At 40.9% G+C, this 19214-nt stretch overlaps 1 protein-coding gene across 9 annotated transcripts in view; it reads left to right on the top strand.

Annotated features, from left to right (window-relative positions):
• WDFY3 (WD repeat and FYVE domain containing 3) overlaps positions 1 to 19214 on the top strand; it is a 166946-nt gene that overhangs the window by 92039 nt on the left and 55693 nt on the right. For all 9 annotated transcript variants that reach the window (XM_017820126.1, XM_017820127.1, XM_017820120.1 and 6 more), the window contains 8 exons: positions 4738 to 4915; positions 7136 to 7350; positions 8967 to 9079; positions 10162 to 10393; positions 12419 to 12519; positions 13534 to 13752; positions 17320 to 17501; positions 18451 to 18682. In XM_017820126.1, coding sequence (XP_017675615.1) covers positions 4738 to 4915; positions 7136 to 7350; positions 8967 to 9079; positions 10162 to 10393; positions 12419 to 12519; positions 13534 to 13752; positions 17320 to 17501; positions 18451 to 18682 — 1472 coding nt within the window. The remainder of the gene's footprint in view (positions 1 to 4737; positions 4916 to 7135; positions 7351 to 8966; positions 9080 to 10161; positions 10394 to 12418; positions 12520 to 13533; positions 13753 to 17319; positions 17502 to 18450; positions 18683 to 19214) is intronic.

The raw sequence follows: 19214 nt of genomic DNA on the forward strand, positions 1-19214 counted from the left end.
TTTCTTACGCATCTTAATGTGTCTGGTAGATTTTTATTTTTTTTTAAATAAAGGTTACTGTTTGAACAACAGTGTTACTTACGGGCTTGTTCAAATGATGAAAAGATTTTTCCCAGAGTCCCTAGGGAAGGGAGCAGCCCTTTGCCATCTGAAGATGTAAGTTAGGCAGAGATTTGCTTTTGAAAGCTAAGAAGACATTTGAAAGACTCAGGGTTATCTGAGGTGCAGGTGCCATGTGTGGAAAATACAGCAATTTTCGCTTGGTGTACTGCTTAAAATAAGCCATCAAGTTTCACGTTTGGAATGTAAAGTATTTTGCAAAGGGAAGCAACCAAAGATGCTTTTAGAAACTGCTTTGAAAGAAATGTTGATACTCAAGCAGGTTAGTAAAGAAAACCCTTTTTCTGTCTTGCTGAGTGTTGTTACCCAAGTCGCACCTGGGTATTCTAGAGGGAGTGGCTTGGACAAGGCCACCTTCACAGTAATCCAGAACCTCTTAGACTGTCACTTCCTTTCTTTTCTAGCACATTTAGGAACAAACGCTGTAGTTTACAGAGAAAAAACCCCTTAGCTGCCAACCTCCTTTCCCTCTCATTTACTCTGAAGAAGCCTGAAAGAAAACAGCATTTCTTAGGGAGCTCTTTACAGCTTCAGCCCTGATACTAACCTCTAGTTTTACGGATTGCCCTTTCCTGTACTACATTTTGCTGTTCTCCCAGGTGTAACAGGTATGGCTGCTCAGGTTCACTGAATTACTCAAACACATGGATATGCAAAGGCTTGCAGCAGAACACATACAATGCCTTACAAACAGGAGCTGATTCCAGTGTGTAGTGAATAAAGAGTGCCAGATGGGTTGTTGACACAGCCTGATAATTAAAATATAAATGTAACTATATGTGAATAGATATGTGAGGCTTCCCTCGTTTTTTGTAGTACTGAAAATGAAAGCAGTTATTTGAAAACCTGAGGCAAAGATTGGGCAATTTAAAAAGTCATTATCTCTGTGGGGTGCCTTGAGCAATTCAGGTAAGCACCAGTATAGTAATCTAGGTACTTGCTGGGGTAAAGAGTGCCTTCGAAAGGGATTTTCACAAACCAAAAAGGCCTTTGGGTTATAAGAAATTGTGTAAGACTCAAAACAAAACTGAACAGAAATGATCATGCTGGCCTGGGTGACTTTTCAAATAGTTTCTGTAAAAGCATGTTTTCAAGTAAAAAAATAGGATTAGAGTTTCCAAAAAGCTGTTCTATTTGAAGAGCTGTCTGCTTTCTCACAGTTGTTCAGCATCATGTTTGTCATTCCTAGTGAATTCAGTGCCAGTAGCTGGGATCTTTCTACTTTCAAAAATAAGCAGCTTGGGGTTTGTAGTCCAGTGTTATTTTTTCCTCCTTCTAAATGTCAGACACGGTCAGATTCTGTCAGAGTTGACTCTTCGGAGAGAAGTGTTTGCTCTTCTCTTACTGTTTTCTGTCTCCTTTACTTTGCATCCCTGGGATCTTCCTTGCTGTTGTGGCCTGGTTTTCTCCCTTTTGACTTGTAAGACAGATGCCTGAGGGAGAGCTCTGTGGTGTTTGGCTAAATGAGCAAGCAGACACTGTGCACACAAATAATTCTTATAAATAAAAATAGTACAGTTCTGGTTTTGCACACAGTTTAGAACAGTTCTGTTTGCACTGATATGGTAGTTCTCTCTCTCAGACGTGTCTTCCACTTCTGAAAGCTCTATTTCCCTATGAACTGGTGCCCTCCAAGTGTTATCCTTTATAGAAGCAGAGCATGTAGGACTCCTGCAGCACAGGCATTGGGATGGCAGTATATGGCTGTCAGCCCTATTACCTGAAATGCATTATTCTTCCACACCTGTATAATTTTAATCAAGAACTACAACTTTTTCAGTTGTTTGATTGCTGTAAATTTTGGCAGAAATAAACTTATCTTGACAGGACATTCTCGTAATTTTTTTTTTTTTTTGGAGAGGATACTTTGGGCCTGACAGGTTGAAGTAGAGAATAGAATTTAACTTTGACCTTACAAGACTTTTAGATGTTGTTTTTAGAAGATTTGGACGCTGATTACTCTTGGCAAATCATATGCAGAGGTTTATCTACAGTAAATTTTACTTATTTCTTTCCTGATAAAAATGCTGTTGTAATTCTTATCAAGAGTTGTAATTAATTTTATAACTAAAGTTTCAAGTTTTCTTCAGTTAAATTCTTTGTTACATTAGACGGATCTGTATGTCACCCTCAGTACACTCTCGCTTTCCATTGTCCGCTTCTTTTCTTCTTCCCTAAAGGGGTCATATGAAGAATGTAGGAGCATGGCTAAATTAATTTATTGCAGGTTCCTCACTGGTCCATAGACCTAAAACATGCAGTTAATATTTGGCAGGATTTTGTAGTATCTGTTTTTTCTTTCCTGCCTAGAGATATCTTTATGAACTGGTGGGGTTTTTTTCCCCCATTGTATTGATACAAGTATTCCTTATGTGGAAAAACTAAATACAGAAGATATTTTAAAATTATATGGAAAACTACAGTAATATATGCATTAAGGACATAACAGAAAGCCTAGTTTTGAATGTATTTCCTTTTCAGTTGTGTAGTGTTGCAGTCCAGACAGTTGGAAACTAGGATCACATTTGTGTTTGTGAATCACACTGAGCAATGGCTGGGGTTTTTATTATGCTCTCCCCATTACTACTGTGTTATAACCTCACAATGTACCTAATCAGTTGAGTGTGATAGTGCAAATCAGCATGCTAAGAAGTAAAATTTGTGCTTAAAAGTAGACAGAAGCTTTATCTTCAAGAATGTACTGGAGAATGGAATTTCACTATACTGAAGAGCATTTTTAAATGTAAATGGATATTTACTTTTTAAACTGCATCTGTAAAACTTGCATTGAGATGCTCAGGGTGACATTGGAAAGAGGGAGCAGTTTACTCCTTCAGATGAAGACCAGTGCTGTTAGAATGCATAAGAAACAATTGCATTTCAATCTCTGCATTAAGACAAGAGAAAAGACTGGAGATAACATCTCTCTGTGATAGCATTATCAGTTGTTATGCACTCTTAATGAAATTTAACTTTAAAAGAGACAAGTCCTCCTTACCTGCCAGATGTTTCAATCAATGGGTTTGATAGAGAAGTTTAGGAAATTAATGGCTAAGGGTTTATTAAAAACGCTAGAAAAGTTCATTTGGGCAGATTGTTTTCTTAGTAGTTGGTTACAAGGGAATTGCCATACTGTTTCATGATTGCTGTAAGCATTAGCTGAATGAGTAAAGCATCAGTAATTTAATTTTTTGTAAAAAAACTCTATTTTGAACAGTACTCTTAAATTGTTCAGGTGCCAAGCTTTTTGGTAGGAACACTTTTATTGGAACATTTTTTATTGAACCTGTTTTCCAGCCAGCACACAGTACTTCCCAGTGCCCTGTGTTAAGCTAAATAATCCATTGTCTCAGTCTTCCCCCACATATATATTTCTTGCTGAGTGGGTGGACTGTGTATGTGTGTTTAGGATAGAATTGCACTTGCAGCACTCCTTATCTCCAATCTATGTCCTCTTTTTCCCAGGAGAAAAGATTGCCTCCTTGGAAGTGTCTTAATGGGTGAGGCACAGCAAGTCTCCAAGCGTTACTTGTGTTAGGGTTTAGATAAATCTCTGTCACTGAGAAATGAAGAGAGGAAATGCCTCTTTCAACTGATATGGTAAAAAGAGACCCTCTTTGGCTGGATCCACTTCTTGTAAAACAGAAGGCAATATGTGATCTTCAAGAAAAATTGTTACACAGAGTTTGTTCTGTTTCATCTTACAAATAAGTGTTTATGATAAATACTGTGAGAATATGAGTGGTTCGGGTTGAGGTTTTTCTGGTTTGTGATTTTTTTTGTTGTGGGTTTTTGTGGGGGGGAGTCTTGGGTTTTTTGGTTTGTTTTTTGTGGTGAGCATGAGCCTTTTGATTTCTCTTCTGCTTCTAAAGTACAATCTTGAAAGCACAGGCTCAGTAAGCTGCTCGTGCTGTTTGTGGGTTGAACCTCATGCTGAAAGAAGAATGGCATCAAGCTGATGCCTCCAAGAGTTTCAATGGGGAACATGTCTACAGTTCTCAGGACAAGTCATTGCTTCTAAGTCAGTGTGTCAAGACCTCTTTTGCCTGGATCAGACTAAAGCACCTTAATGTAAAACTAAATTGCCGTAGCAGTCATGGAAAGACTGAGAACATACGGATTGCTGGCACGAGTATGCACAGAGACCAACTTTCTGTTCCCAGAGCTGATTGGAGATTGTTGAGAATTTTGTGATAGCGAGTTTTATAATCAGTTGTTAATGAAAAACAAATGGAGAGAAACATATTCAAAGCTGAATTCACCCCCCAGAACAGGAGCAGTGGTAGGTTGCATGCTGCAATTTTTTTGCGCTGCCACTGCAACTAGAATAAAAAGAGGGAGAAAATAAAAGCAACCTCTTAAGTTTGTCAAACTGTATAGCACCTGGGGAAGAGGCTTCTGAGTTCAAGAACAGTTGAGAAATTGAAATTCTACCAGACTGTCTTTAAGGAAACATGCCCTACAGGTTTGAGAAGAGGAACACATTTGGTCTGTCTGAGTGAAGAGAAAGGACAGGGAAGTAAAGTCTATAGGCCAGTACAATTTTACAGCTGTTTGAAAAATGCAGAGCTCGTAATAGATGGGTGTTGTAACCATGGGATGTTTTCTGTCCTGCAGGCACGCATATCATTCTGTTTCAACACCTCCTGTTTGCCCTCAGAAAAACATAGCTGATATGAAACTCCAAACAGGAACCACGTCCATGCAAAGCTCTGATGCGGTCATTATTCACCCTGGTGCTATGCTTGCAATGCTGGATCTTCTGGCCTCTGTTGGATCAGCTACACACCCAGAGGTAGGGAAAAAAATTCTGTGGTCTTCAAGCTTTGAGAGTGACCGAGAATAAGGATGGCTGTGGGAAACAGAAAAGCTGATCATGTCCTCTCGTTTTGTGCTGAAAAACTAATGTTTGAGTTGAATGACTGGTGACATAGAGGCCTGATAGGAGTTGTTTTATTTCACAGGCTTTGTTTTGTTTATCTGCTTCAAACTCCTGGCAGCAATGTAAGTTTAAAGAAAGGTCTGAAGTGACCATCAGATATGTTTCCAAACACTGGGATTAATTCATGTTTTCTCTAATGTATCAAGTGTTACTGCATAGTATGAGGAGGATGCAGGATTGAGCATTATAGCTTGGGGCATATGTGCTGTTTGCATATATCTTACATTTTGTAGAGATTATGATGATGGCAGGTAGCAGAATGAAGCCCGTGCAATCAAAGCGGAAGTGGTGAGCAACCTGGTACCCCACTTAGACACACACACAAGTCTGTGGGGCTGATGGGATCTTCCCAAGGGTACTGATAGAGCTGGTGGAAGGGCTCCCTAAGCCACTTTCCATCATTTATCAGCAGTCCTGGCTAGTTGAGGAGGTTCCAGTTGAGTGGAAATTAGTGAAATGTAATGCCCATCTACAAGACTGGCTGGAAAGAGGATCCGGGGAACCACAGGTCAGTCAGTCTGACCTCAGTGCTGGGGAAGGTTGTGGAGCAGATCATCATGTGTGCCAAGACACAGCATGTACTGAACAGTCATGGAATCAAGCCCAGCTAACCTGCTCTCTCGTATGACAAGGCAACCCACTTAGTTGATGAGGAAAAGGCAGTGGATATTGTTTGTGTGGACTTAGCTTTTGACATAGTTTCCCCAGCATTCTCCTGAAGAAACTGGCTGCTCATGGCTTGGGCAGGTGTATTCTTTGCTGGGTTAAAAACCGGCTGGATGGTGGTGAATGGAGTTACATCCAGTTGGGTGCTGGTCACCAGTGGTGTTCCCCAGGGCTCAGGACTGGGGCCAGTTCTGTTTATCGATGATCTGTGTAAGGGGATCAACCCTTGGTCAGTTTGTGGGTGACACCAAGTTGGGTGGGAGTGTTGATCTGCTGAAGGGTAGGAAGGCTTTGCAGAGGGAGCTGGACAGGCTGGATCAATGGGCTGAGGCTAAAGGTTTGAGGTTCAACGAGGCCAAATGCCTGGTCCTGCCCTTGGGTCACAACAGCCCCATACGATGCTACAGGCTGGGGGAAGAGTCGCTGGAAGAGTGTCTGGTGGAAAAGAACCTGGGGGTGCTGGTTGACAGCAGCTGAAGATGAGCCATCAGTGTACCCAGGTGTCCAAGAAGGCCAATGGCATCCTGGCCTGGATCAGGAATAGTGTGGCCAGCGGGACTAGGGAAGTGATCATCCCCCTGTACTTGCCATTGGTGAGGCCACACCCCAAATTCTCTGTTTGGTTTGGACCCCTCACTACCAGAAGGACAGCACGGTCCTGGAGCGTGTCCAGAGAAGGGCAACAAAGCTGGGGAAGGGTCTGGGGCAAAAGTCTTACGAGAAGAGGCTGAGGGAGCTGTTGTTCAGCCTGGAGAAAAGGAGGCTCAGGGGAGACTTCATCACTCTCTACAACTACTTGAAAGGAGGTTGTAGCCAGGTGGGGGTCAGTCTCAACAAGTCAAACAAATCATAACATGAGTAAATGACCACAAGTTGTGCCAGGGAAGGTTTTGGTTGGATATTAGGAAAAATGTGTTCACCAAAAGGGTTGTCAAACACTGGAACAGGCTACCCAGGTATTTAAAAGGTATTTTAAAGATGTGTAGATGTGGCATTTGGGAACATGGTTTAGTGGTGGACATGGCAGTGTTGGTCTTTTCCAACCTAAGTGATTATATGTTTCTATATGAAGTTACTAGGTCACAAAAATGAAAGTCCTAGGTTCTCTCCAAGCACTAAGAACTTCCAAATTGATTCTCTTTTCTGCTGAGAAGTAGAGATGAATTGTTTTTCTTGACAATAGTTGTGACAATCCCTCATAAAACTTACTACTCTTTTTTGTAAAGGGTGTTTCTTCACACGGACATGCGCACACCCCCCCAAAACACACACATGCATGCACATAGAGGTCATTTTGTGTAGTTATTGCTAATGGTAGTTTTCCTTTTCATTATTATGCGTAAGGCTTTTATTTTATTTTCCTTTTCAATTTGCCCTTCTGAAGTTTCATGCTGTTCTTGTTTTCAGCATGCGCTGGATCTCCAGCTGGCAGTGGCAAACATCCTGCAATCTCTGGTGCACACGGAGAGAAACCAGCAAGTCATGTGTGAAGCCGGGCTCCATGCACGACTCCTGCAGAGATGCAGCGCTGCTCTGGCAGATGAGGACCACTCACTGCATCCACCACTCCAAAGGATGTTTGAAAGGCTGGCCTCCCAGGCTCTGCAGCCGATGGTGTTGAGGTCAGAAAGATAGCCTGGAAGTTCAGGTGGACTGAGCCCCCTGCCCGCGCTGTCGCTGGCTCACTGTAAATGGCTCGCAGTGTAGAGAGCCTAAGTGACCTGATGTGGTAGTTGATAGCATAAGATCCCATTTTGTTTCTCATCAAATAGACTGTCTTGCTTCTGTTAATCAGCATGTAACCCTGGAGACATTGGTATTTGGAGAGCAGGGAGAAGTATGGAGCGGGGAGATCTGGTGTTTTTCACAGAGATTGTACTAAAGTTAAATGATTGTTTTCTTGCTGCAAATCTTGAGAGGCTATCAAAAATGCTATCCCTGGCTATGTCCTCTGGAAGAGGAAATATGAGGATAGATTTCTTGTCTTTTCTGTGCGATGCTAAATACCTCAGATTAGAAAAACTTCATGCCAGCACTTTTATTTAGAACTTTATTTCTGTGAAGGAAATGCAGGAATGCGATACAAAAGGTATCTGGGGATGCATAGCTTTAGAGGGTTTATCTTTCTGCGTAAAAGCAGGCTTGAAAAGTTTATGAGCATATTATGAATCATTTGGTAAATACTCACACAGCTGTATGATAGTTTGGATTGCTTGTTAGATTCTGGGGAGACCTTCTTGAGGCCTTTCAACATGAAAAGAAGGCTTAAAAGAATGACAGGGAGGGACTTCATACCAGGGCCCATAGTGACAGGACCAGGGCTGAGGGCTGGATTTAGACTGAACATAAGAAAGACATTTTTTACAGTGTGGTTGGTGAGAAAAAGCTTGTCCAGAGAAGCTATGAGTGCCCTATCATTGGAATTGTTCTAGGTCAGGTTGGAAGGAGCTTTGAGCAAATCAATATAAGCGAAAGCTGTCCCAGCCCACAGCAGAGTGCTTAGACTAGATGACCTTTAAAGGTCCCTTCCAACCCAAACCATCCTGTGATTCTGTGATCTCAGCTGTAATAAGGAACTTAATTGTATTATCTCCTGTGGATTGCAGGCTGGCTGACCTGCAACCAGGACAGCTGCTCGGTTCACCTCAGTGGCATGTAGCTGTGTCAGAAGTGGTTCTGCAAGTGGACTTGCTGCTTGTCACATCACAGGACTTGGGCTTCTCTAAGCATAGATACCAATAGCCTAGGTAGCTGTATATATAGATAATATCATTATCTATAGATGCAGATGTTGATAGCTGTGAAATCATTCCCCCAACCAAACAGGACACAGGGATAAAACAAAGCTGAGGTCACTTACTTCAGCCTGTGGTCTGCCTCTCCAAAGGAGTTCAGCTTGCTGAACATGCGTCATTGAGTATCCTGATGTTCTCCTATGGGGTACAGCAGCCTCCTGCCAAGCCTTTGGAATGAAGAGAAGGAAATTAGAGACTTTATCAAAATTGTTTGATTAGTTAAAATAATGTCGACTTTTTAGACCGTGTGTTCAAACATTAAATAGTTTCAAATGGATCAAATATCTTTCTTTTAATTATGCATTGGTTTATTTTCTTACTTGAAAGTTATGTTTATTGCAAGTAATTCCTGTCTTTAAAAAAGAAAGGGGTTAGATTTGGTGCCATTATGGGCAAATAAATAGACAAAATGATTTGCAAATTTTTTTTATTCTCTTTCTTAGGGAATTTTTACGCTTGGGAAATCCTTTGAATTGCGGAGCCTGGGACAAAAAGCTGTTGAAGCAGTACCGAGTGCACAAACCCAGCTCACTGAGTTTTGAACCGGAAATGAGAAGTAGGTGCTGAAGTGCTAAAAATTTGTGTAAAGAGTGCTTCTCTTATATCCCCCAATTGCATACTTAGGTACAATCTGTAGATAACCATCCATAAAAACCTAAGTTCACCCCAGCTTCCTATGAATGTGAAATCATCAGAACAGTTTGATTGGAAAAGTTCTAAAAGCAGAATGTAGTACTTGTATTTAATGTATATCCAGCAAGGGGATTATCATTTCTTATTTTAAGAACAGTGCTGTTAAATATGGTAGTAGTTTGTTTTTAAGTCTAGAGTAGATCCTGCTTTTGTAGTTATTTAGCATTATTTTTTTCTCAGATCCTTTCATGTGCACATCATGTTCTGAGACTCACATTAAATCTGTGTAATATCATCTCTCATGGGTTCAGTAAGGTGTCAGATAAAATAGCTGCACTCTCTCCTATTGTTTTCCATGAGGTGTAGAGCTTGGGAATAGCCGTTCATGTTGTATAGGAGAGTCTTGGTAAATTATAATACAGAGAAATTATTGAAAAGTTTCCAAAGCATGTGATACTTATTTCTGTGTGTCAGCTTGGTCATTGTATGGCTCACTGTAACGCATAGTTAAAAATACCTTACTAGAAATGTTTTAATTACTTGAAAAGGAACTAGGATGTATCCTAGGTGGTGTTGATTAAACATTAAATAATGACATAAATAAATTAATTAACCGAATTTGTGTTGTATCATTGTGTTCAGTACATTTTAGAAGAGGAGAGAAGAAGAGATTCACCTTATCCCTCGGCCAGAGCTTTAGTTAGTTAGCTACATTAGGGACCCTTTGCGGATGTTAGGAAATGGGATGGCCTCTTGGTTCAGTGTTTTGGCTTTACCACAAGCTTTCCATATTATATTGCACAAGATGCTCATCTTTTTGCCTGGGTTGAGCATTTTTATAATGGAAGCAATAGTTCCCAACCCATCACCTTCTGAGAGGCTGAACTAGTTGATGGTGTTTGACAATTCAGCTCTTGCATCGGAAGCACTACTTGAAAAGTCCGAATACAGTCTGAAAAGGCCTCCCTTTTGCAATGCTGTGTTGTTTCTTGGCTTCTACTGTAGATAGCATGGTTACCTCAATGGAAGGTCTGGGTTCTGACAGCGTCTTCGGCGTGCACGAAGACAGCCACTACCGGATAAGCAAGAGCCTGCTCAAGCCAGCAGAAGGGAGCACAGTACCCCTGACGAGAGTGAAGTGTTTGGTCTCCATGACAACCCCACATGATATCAGGCTTCACGGATCATCGGTCACGCCGGCATTCATCGAGTTTGACACGTCTCTTGAAGGGTTCGGGTAAGGTCCTGCGGTGCTCTCAAATAACATGGGGCAACACTGCAATGTTGCGTTACTTTCTTTGTTTTCAAATTGTAACTTTTAATAGACTGTTTGCAAGCAAAGAACAAATGAATTCTTTAAAGAAGAGAAAGGAATACTTCAAGTCACATAAATTCATTCTCATTCATTAATGCCTTGAGAGCAAATGCTTGCCATGTGTGAAAGTAGAAGTAGGTATGTATTTAAACATTGATAGGGCCCTCTCAGTTCTGGGTTTCACATTCCTTGTAAAACAAAGGAATGCATGCATACCCTTGAAGGATTGCTGGGATTTACGTATGACATTTGGATGGCCCAGTTGTTCTGAGACCCACCTAAAATTGCTGAAGAACTTGGAAATGTGAAAGTGGGCAAATCAGAAATACAAATGAAACAGACAATGATGAGTTCAAATAACTGAAAAAAGTAGTATTAACTGGAGGCAGACCCCGAATATCATGCTTAACTCATTTTTTTTCTTTTAACACCCAGTATTACTTACTGTTTTTCTCTCTCTAATTAAACACCTCCTGAATGAAGCACTTTAGGAGGATCATGTAATATGGTTTAACTTGACTGTTCGGAAGATTAAACCATTACACCATTCTTAGCATCTGTTTAAGGAAGATGTTTTGTCTTTTTGGTTACAAGAATGGAATAGAAAACTCTGGATGTTTAGGAGCTCTGCTGCTCTGCATTCTCTTCTCAGCTTTGCAAAGCAAGAATGCAACACCCATTTTACATCTAGCCTTCATACCCAATATAGTCAGGGACAGACCTTTTTTTTTTTTTTTTTAATAACAAATGGTACTCTAAGCTCTGTTCTACATCCTTCATAAGAAAAGAGAAAATGCTTGGAACCTAAGAACAACTTGCAATAAGCTGGCAAAATGAATTGTCACTGTCATTGCTTCCAGAGATTTGTAGGCGCTGGTAATGTGTCCAGAAGTAACTCACATAATGCAGCTGTGACTTCTTGTAATTTCAGCAAGTCACCTAAGAAGGCTGCTTTAATCACTTAAAAAAAAGTCTAGAACTTTTTAGTTTGTTTTTAGGTGCCAAGAAGTTTCACGAAGGGTCCACAGTTAGCAGACCCTTGCAAGTTACCTGCTTAGAGAGAACTTGCTTGTAGTACCATTGACCATGGAGAATTCACTCAGAGAACAACATTTTCAAGAGAGAGGAAGAAATATATAATGACAACTGTAATCCAAAAGAAGATAGTAGTGACCAGAATCCTGGGTTGTTGTTACTTTGGAGATGAGTGGTCTAGTTAACTCTTTATGGAGATAACAAAATAACTCTTAGCACTGTCAGGCAACTGAGCTACAATATACTTAAACGGGTGTAAATGTCAACAGAGTGATGACTCCCAACAAGTGGAAGAGCCATCATCTTTCCTCCAGTAGGACTGTCTATACACATTGGAAGCCGAACTCCTGTGGGCATTCACTCCATTTCAGATAGAGTAATCACTGAAACTGAGCTCTTTTAGTACCTAAGGGAGAGACTCCTTGTATTGGTTTCTGTTGTGTCCACAGCATCAGTGGCTGTTGTAAGGACCAAACATTGCTAATTTGGTGAAATATGTTACTCTGAGAGCATACATCAAATAAGAACACCATAGTATGCAATTGCCTGATCCTTTGAATATTTAGCTGACCTCTTAGAGAGTCCAGAACAACTCAAAGGCTGTAGTGAGTTATAGTTGCCCACAGAGGAGCATCTTACGCAATGGAACCGCATGGGCATCTATGCCTTTGCACCAATAACATGCACTGCCAGCGCTCTTCGTGCAGGAGATAATTTAGCCTCACAAAGAGGCTCTGCTGCTCACAAGGAGCAACCTTAAGAATTCATTTCTATTTTTCATTAATACATAAAGTCATGAAGAGTGATTGTGTACTTATAATATATTTTCCTATGCTATATTTTGTTTGTATTGAACTCCACTTATATTGTCTTCCATAAACTCTGGTGTGTTGCTGGTCTTCTGTTTAACAGCTGCCTGTTCTTGCCAAGTTTGGCTCCCCACAATGCACCTACAAATAATGCTGTTACAACAGGACTTGTTGACGGTGCAGTTGTTAGTGGAATTGGAACTGGTAAGTACTCAAGTATGACTGTCAGCGGTGTTTTGTATCTGTTGTTTAGTTCTCTTATGTCTTTGTTAGCTGTGAAGATGGTGTTGGACACTGTGCACTCATAATTGAGAACTTCTTGTGTCTTTTTCTGTGCGTGTGTTCTTGCCCCCAGGGCAATGAAAAGCAATATAAAATACAAACCTGTGATTGCTTTAAAACACAAGGCTCTCAGCAGGTGAAATTGTAATCAGGCAAGCATATGAATAGTGAACCTAGGTGCATTAAGAAAAAGTTGAGGTAGTAGTGTGAAGAGCATAGGAAACATGGAATTAATTATGATGCCGTACTTGTGACTTTGTTCTGCTGAATTCTTGACTGCATTGATTACAGGTGTAATTGCACACATCATCACAAAAATCTCATCAAAATTGTTTGCTTTTACATGTTGTCATAGGCTATTCACCCTGCAGGAACCTGGTGTGCTGTGGGATTATTTGAACATGGTCACTTAGTTAAAACAGGTGTTAAGTCTAAAAACTAAGTTGAAGGTTTACTGCAGTAAGACAGAATTAGTGGGAGCACCCTAGGAGAGATGAAATAGAGTCAGTTATTTGTGTTGGAGAGATACTCCTCAACAGAGACTTCTTTGGCAAGTCACACCTATGGAAGAAGCACCTCATCATGATATTAGCCATTTCTGAGTGCCTGATCTTTTTCCACTTTTTTAGTCTAGGGAACTGAAACTGGGTTGCTCTGAACAAACGCAGCTTCAGAGTTGATTTTTTTTTTTTTTTTTTAAGAATAGGAAGGAATAGTGGGCAATACTTGCTTTACTTTGTTTTGAAAGAAACTCCTCTGAGCTAGCTTTATGTGGCTTTTCCTGCAAACTTGAGTCAGAAATGTAAGTAACACTGAAGTCCAGGAAGGAAAAGTTTGAGAAGGCACAGCTGGTGTCAGATACGGAAAAAGAAACAGGTAGATATCCTAAGTACTACCTACTGCAACTGTGTAATGGGCTTTCTTTTTTGATTTTAGGTGAGAGATTTTTCCCACCGCCGTCTGGTTTAAGCTACTCAACTTGGTTTTGTATTGAACATTTTAGTACCCCTCCTAATAACCATCCTGTGAGACTTCTGACTGTAGTGCGTCGTGCAAACTCCTCGGAGCAGCATTACGTATGCCTTGCCATTGTCCTCTCGGCAAAGGACCGGTCACTGATTGTTTCAACTAAAGAAGAATTGCTTCAAAATTATGGTAAGAGTTGCGTCATGTCATCAGCTAATGCTGACAGTATTATGGGGATGCTATAGCAAGTTTATTTTAAACCTGGTGTCGAGAAGAATCTTGCCTGATGTAACTTTTGTTGCAGCTTCACCAGTTCCTAGTGGGTTTTGACCATGGAAAAATGTAAAATTTGATCATTCATGTAGAAATTAGGGAGCTTTTATAATTTCCAAATAAGATGTCTGTATATAAAGAAAAAAAATTGCCAAAGTACTATATATTCATTACATTATGGTTTTGAAAGGTTTTTGCCTTTTAATTATCTTGTAGTGTTCATTTTAGACATCGTGTCTCGAGGTGCAAATTTCAACTGTCTTTGCTTTGAAGAAGTTTGGAAATAGTAAACTAATGGGTTGTGGAGGTTTTTTTCTGGATAGTCCCAGCACTGGAGGGCTGTTTGAAGGCAATCAATCATTCATTGCATGTTTTAATGCTGTGATCAGTTTTCAGAAACAGTTTGTAGCTTCATTCAGTATCTCTGACCAAAGGTGGAATTACAAGAGATGTAGTGAAGATCTAGGTGAAGCTGGTGATGCCAGTAAATCTGCTAGAGAGCACTATCAGTGCAGTCAGGGGCTTCAGGATTAGCCATCTCCTCTCTCCTGCCTTGTCCTCCATCGGAGCCTCCAAAAGTGGTCAGTTTTGACAGGCCAGTTTACACGCTGGGCCTATGGAGGGAGCTGAGAGGAGTAGGACAGCCTTCTGCATGTGTTTCAGGCTTAGCTCTTCCCCAACACACTGGGTTACAAGTGGTTATCAAAAATCTGCTCCTGCTTCTGTTCTTTCCTTTTGAGTAGCAGGCACTAATAAAGAATTTATACAACTCTTGTTTGTGTTGTTTTGGTTTTTTTTAATAACAGCTAAGCGGACTGTTACCAAGAAAATAAGAAATATTTTGTAAGTAGGCATTCACATCATTAATGGCAGCAGTCTCCCTCACTAGAAGTCAGGTTCAAAAGCTGAAAACTCATAGTATGAAGGAGGAATTAAACCTATTAAATTACAAAGGTACTGGCAGCTTTTTCTTTCTCAGAAGGCTGAATTCTTAGAAAATGAAACAAGTTTATCTTCATATTAACTGCTTTAGCCTGCAGTGGAGCTATAGATTGTACAGTTTTAGTTTGTAAGCCCTTACTGTCTAACTCCTTGAAAGAGATTGGATTTGAAGAGGCTTTGTCAGAAAAGATCTGAAGGTGTCCAACCAGAAGACTGATTTTTAATTGGACCAGGATACTTTGCTTTACTCGAGTGTTACCCTGTTGTGGCTAAATCATAATTGGTGGTTTTACCATCAAGTGCTGAGCAGGTGAGTACCTGAAGAACTGAGAAGACAGGCCCTCCAACACAGGGACTGGAAGTGCTGGCAGTCTGTTGTAAGAATAGATGAGGTGGTTTAAGGACTGGGTAAGCAAGAATTATTCTCAAAGATGTTTTGCTGAGAAAAGAACTTGAGATTATTTTTGTATCTGAAAGTTAGTTCCAAGTACTCTGCTTTTATCATTTTCCTTATGCTATTTCTAAAGAAATGAGTGTTCTCTGTGTTCAGGCAGCTGTTGTGGTTAAGAGGATTAATGGTTCCTTTTCCTTCAGTATGAAAGAATGAAAAGAGATCTGAAAAGTTCCTGTTTTTTGTCAAACTATTCCCTGGGCGCTTTTTTTTTTTTATTTTTATTTTCAATCTTTTTTTGTCGGGGGGACTTTCAAGTCAAGTGTGGGTCATTCTGTTTTGTGATGGACAGTTAATGCACCTGCAAACTGATCTTGCCCTCTGGCATGAAGTCAAAGGATACCTTTTGGAGAAATTAAAAAACTCCGTGCTGAGGACTAAAAAGTATTTCAACAGTCAGGAGAGGAGAATTGGGCACCCATTAGTGAAAAAAGACCTGGGAAATGCTTGAAGGGTGTGGATGGGTGAATTGGGGTTGGGCGGTCAGCAGCCTCTGTGGAGGCTGGGAATGTGTTCCTGTGTCCGTGTGTCTGGAAGGTTGGCATCTGTCTGCACTCCTCTCACTGTTGTTGTGATGGTGTCCACCAGAGCTGTAGGTGCCGTTTGCCTCATCCCACAGCAGCTAGTGCTTGCCCTGACTCAGGGGTGCTTGCCCTCTACAACCAGGGCTCCTGGAGGTGGGAAGGGAAGGACAACTCGCTGTGGTTACAGGACTGAAATGGAACAAATAAGGCATCGTGAGGTCTTTGTTTTGACTTGGGCAGAAACGTCTCAGTCCTGAGCTACCCCTTCAGTAGCAGTGCTTCAGAAAATGAATTTTCCTTAGAACTGCAAACAGGGAACAAGAAAAGCCACCGTGCTTAGGCTTGAGTTACAAGTACCCCTGGTTTGTGCTTCATGCGTGTCTTGCCAGCCAGACATCCTGTTTGTGGCTTTTATTAAGGAAAAATGTCTCAGGCTTTCAACCTCATCTTTAACTTCACTTATGCTTTGTGATTTAGCACGATTTTGATGCAGACGCTTTGAAAGGCAGTCTTTTGACTTGTATTTTCCTTTATATGTGACCTAATGGTTTGAGCAAGATTAGTGGTAAGTTCATACTGAGTTTCTGGCCAGGTGCAGGGGATCAAGAGGAGGCTTCTGTAGGAAAAAGGCCAGTGCTGCCCCATGGCACATGTAACTGGGTTTGACCAGCTCCACAGCATATTCCCTGCAGGACACAGCTGAGTGCAGCAACCAGGCTGGTGGTGCCTCTGGGGAAAAAAGAGTGAAACACTTCATGGTGCAAGGAATAAGGGGAAAAAATATGAGAGAAAGCACCCTGAGGACACAAAGGTGAGAGCAAAAGGAGGGGAGAGGGTGTTACAGGCACTGGAGTGGAGATTCCCAGTGGCTCTTGAAAGAACCACACTGGAGCACGTAGTGGGACCTGTGGAGAAGACCATGGTGGAGCAGGGAAAACTAGGAGGAGAATGTCTGGAAGTATGGGTATCCTTCTCTCCACAGTGTGAGAAAAGTAAAAAAAAGCTCTGTGGGTTTGGAGAGACATCTTTTTATTTCTTTGTGACTACTGCAGTAAATATAAAAACTCGTTTAGAAAAACAGCAGATCTTTCTGTGACTTGCATGGTGGCATGAGAAAGTTAGTAAATACTTGAGGAAACTAATAATTCCAGGTAGAGTTTCAAAGGGAGGGGAGAAGGTCAAAAGTCTAAAGTCTGAACGTATCCTGAGAATTTTCTTAGAGAGAAGGCAAAGGAAGTGGAGATCTGTTGCTGATAATACCAAAACTATAATGGTTTGTTAACGTGCAAGTATTTCAGGATGGTCAGCCTGTCAGACTGGGACTATGTGGTCTGAGTACTTTCCCAAAAAATCTTATTTCATTCTTTCAGTTCTTGTTTGAAAGTCTAAAGTAATACTTGTTAATTGTATGGCTTTATTCTTATATTGCTGTGTTTTTTGTTAATTACATGCTTTCCAAAAATTTGGCTTTAATGTACTGCTATAGTTCATATTGCATAAATTCTGATTACATAATTGTCTGTTTTAAGCTCTTACTGGTGCCCACTAACTGGTACTTTCCTTTAGTTGATGACTTCAGTGAGGAATCATCATTTTATGAAATTCTTCCATGTTGTGCCCGTTTCCGCTGCGGTGACCTCATTGTGGAAGGCCAGTGGCATCACCTAGTTCTGGTCATGAGTAAAGGCATGCTGAAGAACAGCACAGCTGCTCTCTACCTCGATGGACAGCTTGTTAACACTGTTAAGGTAATATAAATCTTTCAAACCTCATTTTTACTGCTTGGAGTGATTTTTCTCTCTCTGTGCATAGTATATGCACAAAAACCCCACAAAAAAACAAGAACAAAACAAACCAACACCATCCCCTCTCCCCCCAGCCAAAAAAAACCAAACTCCTCCCCCCCAAAAAACCCCAAAAAACCATCGTTTGTCAAGTATAGGCTTTAAGGGAGAAAGCAAAACCTGGTCTGGGGTGTAAATTAGCTAATGTTACTGTACATAGGTACAACCATATGTTGTCTTTCAAAGTTTACCTTCCAGTATTCCTTTTACAGAAGGAGGACTGTAGTAACTTCTTATGCTAATAGCTGTGATACATGAGCGTGTATCTGGCCATCTGTCTTGTCATACATGACTACATTCAATAGCTGGTAACAGAATTTTTAAAATGCAGATAAAAAAGGCCTGTGAGATTATTATTGTCATTACATATAGGCCGGGATCTTACTCATGTATTTGCTTTATGGTTTGAAAAATATTACCTAATTTAGTTCATCACGTTTGCACTTTAGCTCAAAACAGTATAATTACCAAAGGTATGTTTTCACTGGGTGAAAAAGGAGAAACAACACAACTTTGAGGTTGTCCTACTGTTTTTGCAAAAAACAATGATGGTCATAGAGCACCATGTTTTTAGAATCAAGATACAGCCTCTTTAAGCACAGAATCTGCATATTCTCATCCTGTGTTTTCACAGCTTCATCTTTTGAAAGCCCCTTAGCTTCTGGTCTTTGCATTTACTTTCCGTTTAATGTTTTTCGCTGCCTATTTCAACACAGTCTCAGAAGACCATATGTTACATAGCAGCTGCCTGATACATCCCCTGGTGTGCAAAAACGCTTTCCCGAATTTCTGATCTTGTCGTCGCGGTACCCGTGCTCTCTCAGTAACTTCCCCATGTTTCTCTCCTTTACAGCTTCACTACATTCATAGCAGTCCCAGTGGCTCTGGTTCTGCCAATCCACCTGTGGTCAGCACTGTCTATGCCTACATTGGCACCCCGCCCGCACAGCGCCAGCTCTCGTCCTTAGTGTGGCGTTTGGGCCCTACGCATTTCCTGGAGGAGGTTTTGCCTGCCCCGGGAATCAGCACCATTTATGAGCTGGGACCAAATTACGTCGGAAGCTTCCAAGCGGTGTATGTACCATGTAAGTACAGTTCACAGGGCAGCTGGTGACTTGGCCTGGGTGTAGTGGAATCTTTTGTGTGCAGAAGAGGAGAGAGAGTATGCAGTGGCAGAGAGGAAAAGCTATGGCTGTTCACAGGAAGAAGATTAGTAGCTGCTATTGAAGACAGTGATAGAAATCCAAATTACTGTTTTAGCATATTTCTGGTAGTTCTTGTACTGAGATATGATAGATAGAAGTGCTTGTGTTCCTCACTTCGGTTTTAAACTAGTTGGAAACGCTTAAAGCTGTCATTATTCATACGGTATATTATATTTATCTGTAGAAAGTGAAATTAGAAAGGCATTTTAACCTGTCAGATTCTGGTGATAACACTCATTTGCTAATCTGCAATCTGTTCTGTACTTCAAACACAGCTGTCTTGAAATGTCATTTGTAAGGCCCAAATGGGTCAACTGAGAAAAAAACGTTAAAAAGGCAGAGATTGTGGTGCAGCAAATAGTTTTTAAGTATTTAAACCTTTAAATATTCGTAGCTAGCAAATATGAGCAAT

Source organism: Lepidothrix coronata, unplaced genomic scaffold (assembly GCF_001604755.1).
Source record: "Lepidothrix coronata isolate B3197 unplaced genomic scaffold, Lepidothrix_coronata-1.0 Scaffold79, whole genome shotgun sequence".
Taxonomy (NCBI): Eukaryota; Metazoa; Chordata; class Aves; order Passeriformes; family Pipridae; genus Lepidothrix; species Lepidothrix coronata.